General features: G+C 37.1%; 1 protein-coding gene across 2 annotated transcripts in view; it reads left to right on the plus strand.

Moving 5' to 3' along the window:
• The window catches only part of LOC111871772 (protein gone early), a gene marked incomplete at its 5' end in the record, with an annotated part of 63,628 nt that overhangs the window by 21,002 nt on the left and 31,232 nt on the right, over window positions 1-11,394 (plus strand). For both annotated transcript variants that reach the window (XM_033754406.1, XM_033754407.1), the window contains 4 exon segments: window positions 1,033-1,233; window positions 4,476-4,603; window positions 8,511-8,614; window positions 11,245-11,372. In XM_033754406.1, coding sequence (XP_033610297.1) covers window positions 1,033-1,233; window positions 4,476-4,603; window positions 8,511-8,614; window positions 11,245-11,372 — 561 coding nt within the window.

Below are 11,394 nucleotides of genomic sequence, written 5' to 3' on the forward strand. Positions count from 1 at the left end.
AGAAAGAAAAAGAAGAAGAAAAAAGAACAACAAGGAGAAAAAAGTTCCAGAAGACCTTAACAAATTTGGAAGGATTCTGTCTTGTAATAACTATAGCACGTGCCATTAGGCCTGCTAACGAGAAAGATGACGATGAGTGCTCTAGTTATGTGCATTATTTCTTCAAGTATAGATCTGCACTGTCCTAAAGCTATCTGACACAAATTCCACGCCATTTTGTTTGCAAATTTTAACATACAGGAAACATTTCAAGCAAAATATGAAGGTGTGCTCATATTACACTATATTCATTGTGCATTTTATTTGGTTTGTCAGTTATCAAATGGAATGGCAGATACAGGTTAAATACTGTTTCCCCCTTCTACAAAATATGAGTATTTATTATAACAGAAGTTGCATATGTGTTTTTAAAGATAACCACACAGATTTCCCAAGACCTTATAATAAAACATGCTAGTATCACTTCTGGGTGGACAATATTAAAATGGATCTTAGAGATACAGGTTGGGATGGAAGGGACTGGATCGATCTGGCTGAGGATAGAGACCAGTGGAGGGCTCTTGTGAGCACTGTAATGAACCTTAGGGTTCCAAAAGATGCTGGAAAGTTCTTAAGTAGCTGCACAATTGGCAGCTTCTCAAGAAGGGTTCAGCTCCATGAGTGAGTAAGTGAGTATCACTTCTACCTTGGAAGTTTAAACAACTTCCATGCTTTTGTGTGCATGGTGAGGGTTATGAACTTGAAATTTGTATTACAGTGTTCATACCAACTTTCATGTTTCATGAAAATATGTCTGTTGGTTCAAAAGCTGATGGAGGTAGACATACTCATACATATGTACATTGACTTGATAGAAACCTTTTCCTGCTTGTAAATAGCATACTCGTATGTTAGATAATCACAGCGATCATTACACAGGTTGTCACAGCTTGCGATAGGAAAACACAGTGGTGTGGTGGATAAATGATTGTTTTACTGTTGCTGGAACTCTTCTGCTGTATTCAGATTACATGTCTTGTCATTTTGCTCCAGGCCTTAACAGCTTACAAGCATCATCTGCGAGATGCTGTCAGTAACCTTGGTGCTACTACCACAGCTGCTGACCGCTTCAGTGATGAAACCTTCCATTTTGAGAAACGTATTGCTGAAATAACTCCATCTCTTGTGGACTTGCAAGATCCCACACATGCTACCATTGTGACAGTGCAGAAGCTGAAGATACTGGCCCCTTCTGTGAGTTGACTGTGTGATGATATGCATTTACAGTTACATTTGCATGATGGTCAGCTGCACAGGATGTGTACAAAATGTACATTATGTCAATATTATTTTGCACATTTTCTGCGTCTCTCATATATTTGGTATGCGTGACATTTCATGTTTGCTGTAGTCCCGTTTTCTTGTGTTTGGTTATCATTATACTGACAAATGTTATTGTTGAGTTTTTAGCCTATTTTCCTTATGTTTGAAAAATAAAAAGAGGCTTATGAGATCACCTTACTGCCTATGTACCTGTGCCCCCCCCCAAAAATGCCTGAAAGCTGGAATAGTGGAGACAGAAGAGATGGTTTTCGTTAGGCAGCAGCTCATTAAACATATTTCTGTGGCAATGGATATACACACAACAGAAAAGCTGTTGGTCACGGTGATTTCTTTGTGGTCTGTGGTGTATGAAATGCTCAATATGTAGTGAAAGGAAAGCAGGTAATTAGTTCTCATAGAACTTATTATTTTTATTACATTGGTGATGGTTCTGGTGCAACTAGACTGCCCCAGAGATGTAGTAGTTAGTGTACTAGAATGTGATCCTAACTATTGCCACTAATATTAGCAATTAAGGGAGTCCTCAGTGGAACTCATAAAGCATATTTCTCTGTTGTTAGGTTTCCAGTTACAGATCTTACGTTGTTAGTGCAACATTTAAATAAGAAAAATTTATAACAATAAAATGCTGTTCAACCTGTTTGTTACCATGTGTGGTCATCCACCTGAACTGTAGTTGAGTCAGATTTTTTATGCTTGCAATTGCAAATGTGATAAAATTTATCATAACTGTCACCAGCACCAAGAGCATAGCATCATAATTTTCATTATCATTATTACCACAGTAAGTTTTTTCTTTTGAGTGTATAGAAGAAGAATAGTCACTTACTCCTACCATAAAGTTAGAATAAATTACAGTGCATGTGACTGCTTCACAAAAGCACTGTCTAGAAAACTGCAAGAGTACTAATAACATTATTTCCTTTTGGGAAAAATTTTATTAAGCCTTTTCTGCACTGAAATTTTCAGACACAACTTCCCAGTTTTGCACTGGTCCCCCCCTGTTTGTAATAAACAATATTTTATGTGGAATTTTTATGTATGTTTTTGATATGACTTTATGAAGAATTGAAATTTGCACATGTCTACACATGCCTACACACACACATGGTTCTCATAAGCGTTTTTTTTCCACATGGAAGGTACATAGGCTAAAATACAGTATAATAACTAACTTTGTCAGTGTAATGACAGTGAGTCACCTGAAGATGGGAGTACAGCAAACATCAGAAATGTGTATGTCAAATATACCTTGGGCGGTGGAAAATGTCCATTATAATATTAGTATAATGATCGGCACTTGTCACAAATATTTATGAAGTCATTAAATATACATTAATGAACATGACTTTGATAAGAATTTACATACATTTATATTTAAATCATACTTAAGATTAAGTTGTGTGCTGTTATCTTTGAGTGAAATAAATTACTACTGAGTATCTCTTGGGTGGCAGGAATATTAACCATTTATGTGTCATTTTATGTTCATACATTTGTTCAAGCTTCTCCAATAGTCTTCTGCAGTTTTTGAACTTCTTATAATTGGATACAGTGTCTTGTCCCCCATGATACATATTTTGGACTTTGCCTTTGCATCTTTCTTGATATGAGTTTTATTACATGTCACCAGATCCCACAGATCTTTAGGTACTAGGAACATTTCCACACTGAATTTCCAGTTACTGTAGTTGTTTCTTCACATAAGCTTCTTAATGGTATGGAGCAAACCAAGTCCACTTGGCACTGATTGAGAGGTTTGGGATAGGACTTCTGATGCTGGGATCTTTCCTCTTGTATTAACCATTTTTCCTTCAACACAGAACATTTCATTCAAAGAATTCTTCTCTCCTTTAACATTCGGCAAGCAAAGATATACACAGTTCTAACAGCATCTCATCATGAGAATACCTGTAGATAACTTCAAATGTCCGTATCTCACTCTTTCACAACTCACACTTCTTCCATATAATTCACTAGTACACCAAATCGCACAATTAAATTAGATTAGAAAACAAAGACAATTATAAGTATGTAACTGGATATATACTGCATAGTCTTAACCTTACTAGAAGTGACCAAAGAAGATGATAAGAAAAGATAGAGGAAGTTCAGATTACACAAGAACATTACCACTGTATTTCCAACAGGATCAGCCTATTACAAGGAATCTACCTACACAGGACAACACAAACACATAAAAAGTGCAGACATACTTGCATGCTTTAAGTGGGATTCAAACCCATAATCCCAGTGTTCTAGCAGTAGGAGACAGGACACAATAACAGTAACAAAAGTTAAGTTTATGAATGATAGATTGTCATAAATTGTACTGTAGTGGTGATATCATAAGTGTGCATTCCTCAATGGAGGATAAAAATGGTGGCTTAAAGGACATGTAGAATATAAGATTTTTAACCACCAACCAGTATGATTGATAAAAGTTGTGTTTTTAATTTTTAATTCTTTACACGTTTTGGTCAAAACGACCATCTTCAGAAGGATATTATCAACACATATGGAAACTACTATTACATGTCATAGATATAAATGTTATATATATTAACTAATACTGAGGTATACATTGATTTGTTAAAACACATACAAATTATTACAATTTGTCTGTTTACAAAGTAATGTTCAATATTTGTTTTAATCTAGAATCAATTTGTTTTGAGTCATTACACTTCTTATTAATGGAAGATAAATATATTCCACAGTGTGGGTTCATTGTCTGATGATGAAGGCTCTTCGGTATCATGGTGAAGTTATTCAGGCTATGCTGTGTTTATAACAAACATGGGGTTCTGATAGCAGTGAATATTAGCATTATGGACTTCTGGATTGTGACACCATGTGACTGGCTAATTAGGTACCAACGTCTTGGATGAACTGGCTGCTTCCATCTTCAGCATAGGAGACAGATGAAGCTAATTCTGAAACATTGGTACCTGTCTACCAAACTACATGGCCTCACATTCCAGAAGACTAATTTATACAGTTAATTACTACTGTAGTAAAAGGAAATTTCAGTGTAAAAGAAACTTGAATAATTTCAAACCAACATTTAGGAATGAGAATTTACAGAGGATTGTTGTTGATAATAAGGTTAAAAATGAAATTGTGTAATATATTTCATGTTCTTTGTCTAGATTCCCTTTCATGATATTTTGCTGGCCATGTTTCCTAAAGCAAATATTGGGGACACAACAGAGGTGCTGATGCCATCAGAAACCTACATCACCAAGGTATCTTCTGTTCTGTCAACTACAGACAGAGAGTAAGTCCCCATATTAACTTGTATAAAACAATGATGCTGTGAACTGTACTTAACCCTTAAGTGCAGTAAACAGTTACTGTATCTCTGAATATGCTGAATCATTTTACACTCTGCTTCACTGAAGTCATTAGTTACAGTGGTAGGCATCCAGATTCTTTTATTTGTCTTCCACAGTTCTACAAATTAACAATATCTAATCAACAGTAAGGATACTGTGTTATATAGTGAAATACTCTGTTGCTGCAGAACTGAGAGATAAGTTATTTGTACCTTACATTTCATTACATACTCTTATAGCAACACACCTAATAATGCTTCAGGTGAAAGGTTTGTAAGTTCCATATTTTATATTATGTTCCAGTTTATTGTATAATGAGCGATTTTTGAGAAATTAATGAGTTGGGGTAGATCAGCTAGTAAATGAATAGTAATTTGTAGTAGTAACTTACTGTTCTTCTAGCCCATGATGGAGTTTGATTAACCTCCTATCCAGTGAGTGTTGGGGCAATAGTGTGTATCCTGCTGTGTGTCATAAACAGTATATACAAAAGTATATAAGGTATGCCATCTACACAACAATAAGGATCCTTGTGTGAATAATTAGATGATAATTAATTGCAATTCATTAGCTCGAACTGGAGCATTGTATGCCTGATGATGAACCGGTGTAAGGGTCAAAACATGTTGTGTCTGTAAAAACATAATAAAAGCAACTGTTGATACAGTAGTGTCTTCTTTGTTTTTTAAATACAGCATATTGTTGTGCAGCCGGCATACCTTATATACTTTTGTATAGGGTCTCTCTTAGATGAGAAGTGATTTGAACTCAGTCCCATCTAGTGCAAAGGTTTGTATGACGCTTTAGCACCACTTCCCTGTATGTCTTCCTGATATAGTCCTTAGGTACACAGAAAAAATTTACCCTGCCTGGAATAGATCAGCTTGTAGAGCAATGTGCTATAGCCTGGATGGCTGGGGTTCAATTGCCGGCAGCGGCAAGAGATTTTTCTCTTTTCTCTAGAGTCCTGACCAGCTTTGGTGCCCATCTAGCCTCCAATTCAATGGGTAATGGCTCTTTCCTCAGGAGTAAAGGGGCCGAGGTGTGAAGCCGACCACTGACTTCCATGTAGTGCTGAGGTCAAGAATGTTGGAGCTGTACCTCCACTCCTCAATATGTCTTCATGGGCTGGTGCATACTTAGTACTACCTTACTTACTTACTTACATACTTACTTACTCATGGAGCTGAGCCCTTCTGGAGGAGCCGCCAATTCTGCAGCTACTCAAGAATTTCCCAGCATTTTAGGAACCTGAAGGTTCTTTACCGTGTTCACAAGAGCCTTCCACTGGTCCCTATCCTGAGCCAGATCTATCCAGTCCATACCATCCCATCCTGTCTCTCTAAGATCCATTCTAATATTGTTAGTACTACCTAGTGGTTTATATAAAGTTGGATAATATTGTACTGGTGTGAAGCAGATTATGTCTTCTTTATTTGTTTTACTGTGGACAGCTAAGAATAAATTCATTCAGACTTCAGTGAATGGTTTTGAAGCTGTAACATTCAAACAGATAAATGGATATTATGCAGTCATCTCATTGCTTTGTGCAAACGTACCATAAAGATTCAGAACCCATTGTACATTTACATGTGATTGGGTGGAAAAGGAGAGGATGTATACAGTCTACAGTAAGGAACATAAAAACACTTACAGAAGGAGAATCTTAAATGTTTGTTACACTGAGACTATGGAAGGAAATCCGTGGATGTTGGAGATGGTGGTGCTTATGGCTTCCCCCTTTTTGCCTACTTTTGATTTCCCTTCAGCCTCCTTTGGTCCGTATCATCCAGTCCTAAGCAAATGTTGTCACATGGTTGTCACCGTCACCTTTCCTGCAAGTGGAATGGCTAGATGACCTGGAGAGGAACATAGAGAAGTACACTGGAGGGAGGAGCATATCAGCTTGAGGGAGATGTGGTTGTGGTCAGGTCATGAGACTTCTTTTTTTGGCCTCACTATAGTAGTGGGAAATGACATCAGAAATAAATTCACTGTAATGTCTTACTTAAATGCTTTACTTATATGTAAGTTCCATTTCTGTAGTTTTCTAACCAGTCTTTATCTTAATGTAATGATATTTGTCTTCAATATATCTGCGTGCAAGACTCTTAAATTTCAGTCTCTGCTTTGACATTTGGACTTCTTAAAAGATTATGAGCTTCTAGTGTATTTATTTCAGTGCTGTCACTGCATGAAGTGTAGGAAGTTGGCACAGAATTGGAAAGTTGTATCTGCTTGTCCATCTGCACATTCTATCTTCCAAACTACTTTATGGATTTACATCACATTTGGTGTAGGTACATACACTAGAAGCTGGTGGGTAAATTCCAATATGGACTTATCAGTCCACTAAAAATCCTATTGCCATGAAGCTCAAATCAGACTTTATCTGATTTTAAAAAAGTATGTCATTATATAGAAGTGAAATATAAAATAATATTGGATTTGAGGTTCTCACAGCTGTGACTGTGAAGAGCTCTATTTTATGCAATGTAGCGGTATATAGTCTGGTGAATGTCATCTGACATCTTGGAAGTACATATTGCCTCTACCTCTGGGGTCAGTTGACTTTTGCCAGATTACCTGACTTCATATATATAAGCTCTATCTTCATTATATCCGGAAGATAGAGCTTTTCATAAATCATATTCCTCTTTAATCCTCTGCAGTGGTATACTGTATAGGCTGCCTTGTGAGACAGGACAACACCCATTCCAGGCAACATTGAGTTAGTCTTATAATCATTTTTATATAACCTAGCCTTAATACTTCAAGTTGTCACTATCATGCAGCATGGGAATGTCAGTCACTGCACTTTCAAGCAACTGCCATGTGGATACCACAGCTTACTCTCTGGCAAGTACGCTTATATGAACATGAGAGGAAAAGTGGCACCACTGCAGATTGTGGCTGCATAAGCAGAGTGTCATGCCATTTCAGTGCCAGCATAATTGGTTAAGATTTATAAATGTTATCTGAGGCATCTTTTAACTTGAGCTGTAATTCAGTGCATGAAAACAATGATGTATGCCTTTTCAGATTATTGTGATCTGGGTTATAACACTATGTTCTTATACGTGGATATCAGCATTTCAGGGTAACTTCCTGCATCCATCTTCAGCGTTGACCATGAAGATAGAAGATGTTCCTCCAAAACGTCAGTGTCAACATGGTGTCACATTGCAGAGGATCACAATCTGAACTTATGTCTTTTGTCTGCACTGTTGATTGGCTCTACTAACAACTGAAATAATGGATGTCAGAACCAAGAAGGGATGAACATTCTACATAACATTTTGCTGAACTTTATGTATTGCATATCTTTCTGTTGTTGTCCTGCATAGTTTGTATACAGATTTTGCTGTGTCATTGCACAGATATGAGTGAGATTTGGGGTTCTTATAGAAGAAGATTGTTGTATTCCAGGATGTGATGCTGTGCAGTCTGGTAGAGAGAAAATTTAGAGAGCACCCATTTGCCTGCATCTGCAGGGTATGAGATGCAATAGATATTGCCGTGTTATTGTGGAGGATAGTTGACAAACATATATATCAGGGATCTGTAAGATTCTGACGGCAGTGAATATGAAGATTACCGTCTTCTGCAATATAATGCCGTGTAGGCTAGTAGAAAGTTACTGACTTTGTAGAGGAATCCGTTGCCACCATCTGCAGGGTAGAAGGTGGAGGCAGCAGGTCCCTCTAAAATGCTGGTAACATTTACCTAACTTCATGCCACCTAATCCCAAGAGACCATAATTTTCAGTATGTATCATTGTTCTCTGTGCTAAGAATTGGTAGCTCTGAGTTTCAGCATTGTTTAATTAAGCACTGATTGTAATTCCAGATCATTGAACAATTACATGATGTGGGTGCTTGCTATGCATTACCTGCCATATCTGTCACAGGAATTCAGAGATACAGTCAACTATTTCAGGAAAGAAATGACAGGTAAATTGCAGACCTTTGTGGCTGAATGATGTAATGATCATGATATTCATTTTACTACTGTGACTGCATTGGAATTTGGTGCTTGATACTTTTCAGGTAGATGGCAAGGGTAGTACCTTAAGTAGGCCACTTCCTTTTCAATTCATTATTCACTAATCATCCTACTGTTTGACACCGTAGTCTGATTTACTGACAGAGTCATTAAGGAAACTGCAAATATTTTGGGAGCATGGAGATTCTCTCTTCTTGCTTTTTGTCTGTGAGTCTCCAATGTAACTGCTAATACTGCATGCCAGGAACCGTTTGGAAGCAGCTAATCTGCTAATGTACAGAATGATGTAGTACCAGTTGTTTTGAAAGATTTTGTGACAAAAGAACAGATTCTGGCAATTCATTGCAGAATGCATAATGTAAAGCTGTATTTTCGTTAACAGTGATGTGATTAAGTGTAAGACTTACACTTCCTTACAATTCCTATTTTTTATAGAGTCAAACATTTACTGTAATACACTTCATTGCATTTGTTTTGCAAAGATAAAAACATATTGCAAACAGAAGGTGTAGTGAAAATGAAACACATTTTATATCTAGTACACTTTCTTTATAAGTCTTAGTGTTTTTTAGATAATTCAGCAAGATTGATATGCATTCCTTATCAATAATTAACCATTGTTCCTTCATCTCTTTCTTAAGTTTAGATTGCATTAAAATCATATTTGTTTTATTTTTTTAATGCAGTGCTCTATTTCGGTATCAATTCGATGCATATATTAAACATATAAAATCAGGTTGACTAGGATCAAGCTGGTCTGTCACACTACTTCTTCACGTGTATGTATGTGTGTATGTGTGTGCGTGCGTGACATTGTAATGGTGGTTTCCTAAATGTTGATCGTGTCCTTCTGAAGATGGCCAATTAGATCTAAACATGTTGAGGGTATGAAATACTGATATACAACCTTTATAAATTAATCACACTGGACTGAACTGCAAGTCATTTTATAATACATATTCAGTTCTCATTTTGTGTATGTGTAATAACACTGAAGATTGAAGCCTTAATATTGCTTGTTTATTCATGTTTGTTTATTTTAAGTGAAGAGTTCATCATAGTTTTGTTTCATTTCTAATTCCTTCTGCCAATTGCACTTGTATGGTGTACTCCATGTACTTCCGCAGTCTTGTTTGTAATCAGTTTGATGCAGGTCCTGATATGAAAGTAGACTTTTACTGTGATGCTGGGTTAGCAGTTTATTCTGTGATAACCTGGTACAGGACAGGAAATAGTAGATAGAGCAGAGATACACATAATAGTGAGTATGATAATTACTGTTGCCTGGAATGTGGCAGTGTGCAGTTTGGTAAATATGTACCAGCCTTTCAGAGGAAACTGCTGCCTTCATCTTCAGAGTAGAAGGTATACTGAAGATGGAGGCAGCAGTTTCCTCTGAAACTGTCTCTGTATCTAATTGATGGCCAGATGTCATGCCACCAAATAGAAGTATGTAGTAGAGCCAGTCATTTCTGTTGACATCAACTATTTCAGGCTGTGTTATTGGTTATTGGAGTCTGCAGTGTTAGTATCCAAGAAATATATTTACCTTCTGGGGCTTGATATTTAATGTTTAGCTTTAGGGTAGGTTACCCAATGTGGAACAATTACCAGCCCACTGCTCATTCCAAAAATGGAAGTTACTTCATCTGACTCCAACTCTTCACCTTATCCGATATTGTCAATCCTAAAAGAATCATAAGATCTCACCAACATTGATGGTTAGTATGTCCTCATCACAATAGAGTATTCTGCAAGGAATACTTTTTAAGTAACACATTCATTGTCAGTCACTTAAATGCCAAGTCAGTTCTAAAGGAGTCTGATGATAGGCCAGTGGCTGAGGTTAGCTGTTTCTAATTGATCCTACAGAGTAGGCGTTTCCACCTTTCACATGAGGATGGAAACAGATGCAGTTTCTGAAATATTGTGTTCTTTAGAATACTGGACAGTGGACAAGTCCCAGTAACTCCTTAATCCTGAATTTAAATGCTAGTTACACCAAGGAGCCATGGCTAGAAAAACTATCACAAGCATTTTCAGTTGCAGGTGCAGTTGCCTTTCTTAAGCATACAATAAAACTGCTGGATTTGAGGGTCTCTTGGAGGTGATTATGAAGAGTTCTGTCTTCTGGAATGTAATGTATGTAGTTCTGTGAAAGTCAGCCATCATTCTGGGGGAACATCTGCCTCCATCTTCTGGGGTAAGGGGTAGGACATGCAAGAAACCAGCATGCTTACTGCCTTCTTCATGCAGGTTTCTTGATTGACTTACTCTTTGGACTTGAAGATGGAGGCAATGTGATCCTCTGAAACATTCTTTCCACTGAACTACATGGAGTTTTATCCCAGAAGATAGAACTCTTATATTAAAATTGATGATATTCCAATTCCTCAAAATGTGTTAAACAAGCTAACTGGCTTTTATGGCTCTTTCCTAACATCTGACATCATGACATTTTAGGCACTGCAAGTGCATGCTCACTGCTGTTAATTGTAAATATGCCAATGTATTTGGGTGAGATTCATTATATGTACCTTTTGGAACATAGATTCCTGTAATTGCAATTTGATTTCAGGAGCAAATGAGCCATTGCAGAGGTGGGAGATGTGTATAGAAACGCTTCAGAGGTTTATGGCATTTGCTCTGGCAACAATGCAGGATCAAGCCATGGCTGAAACTGACAGAAATGCTGCTATAAATGTGGTAAGCATGATGGTGAATGGCC

The sequence above is a fragment of the Cryptotermes secundus genome, unplaced genomic scaffold (assembly GCF_002891405.2).
Source record: "Cryptotermes secundus unplaced genomic scaffold, Csec_1.0 scaffold785, whole genome shotgun sequence".
Classification (NCBI taxonomy): Eukaryota; Metazoa; Arthropoda; class Insecta; order Blattodea; family Kalotermitidae; genus Cryptotermes; species Cryptotermes secundus.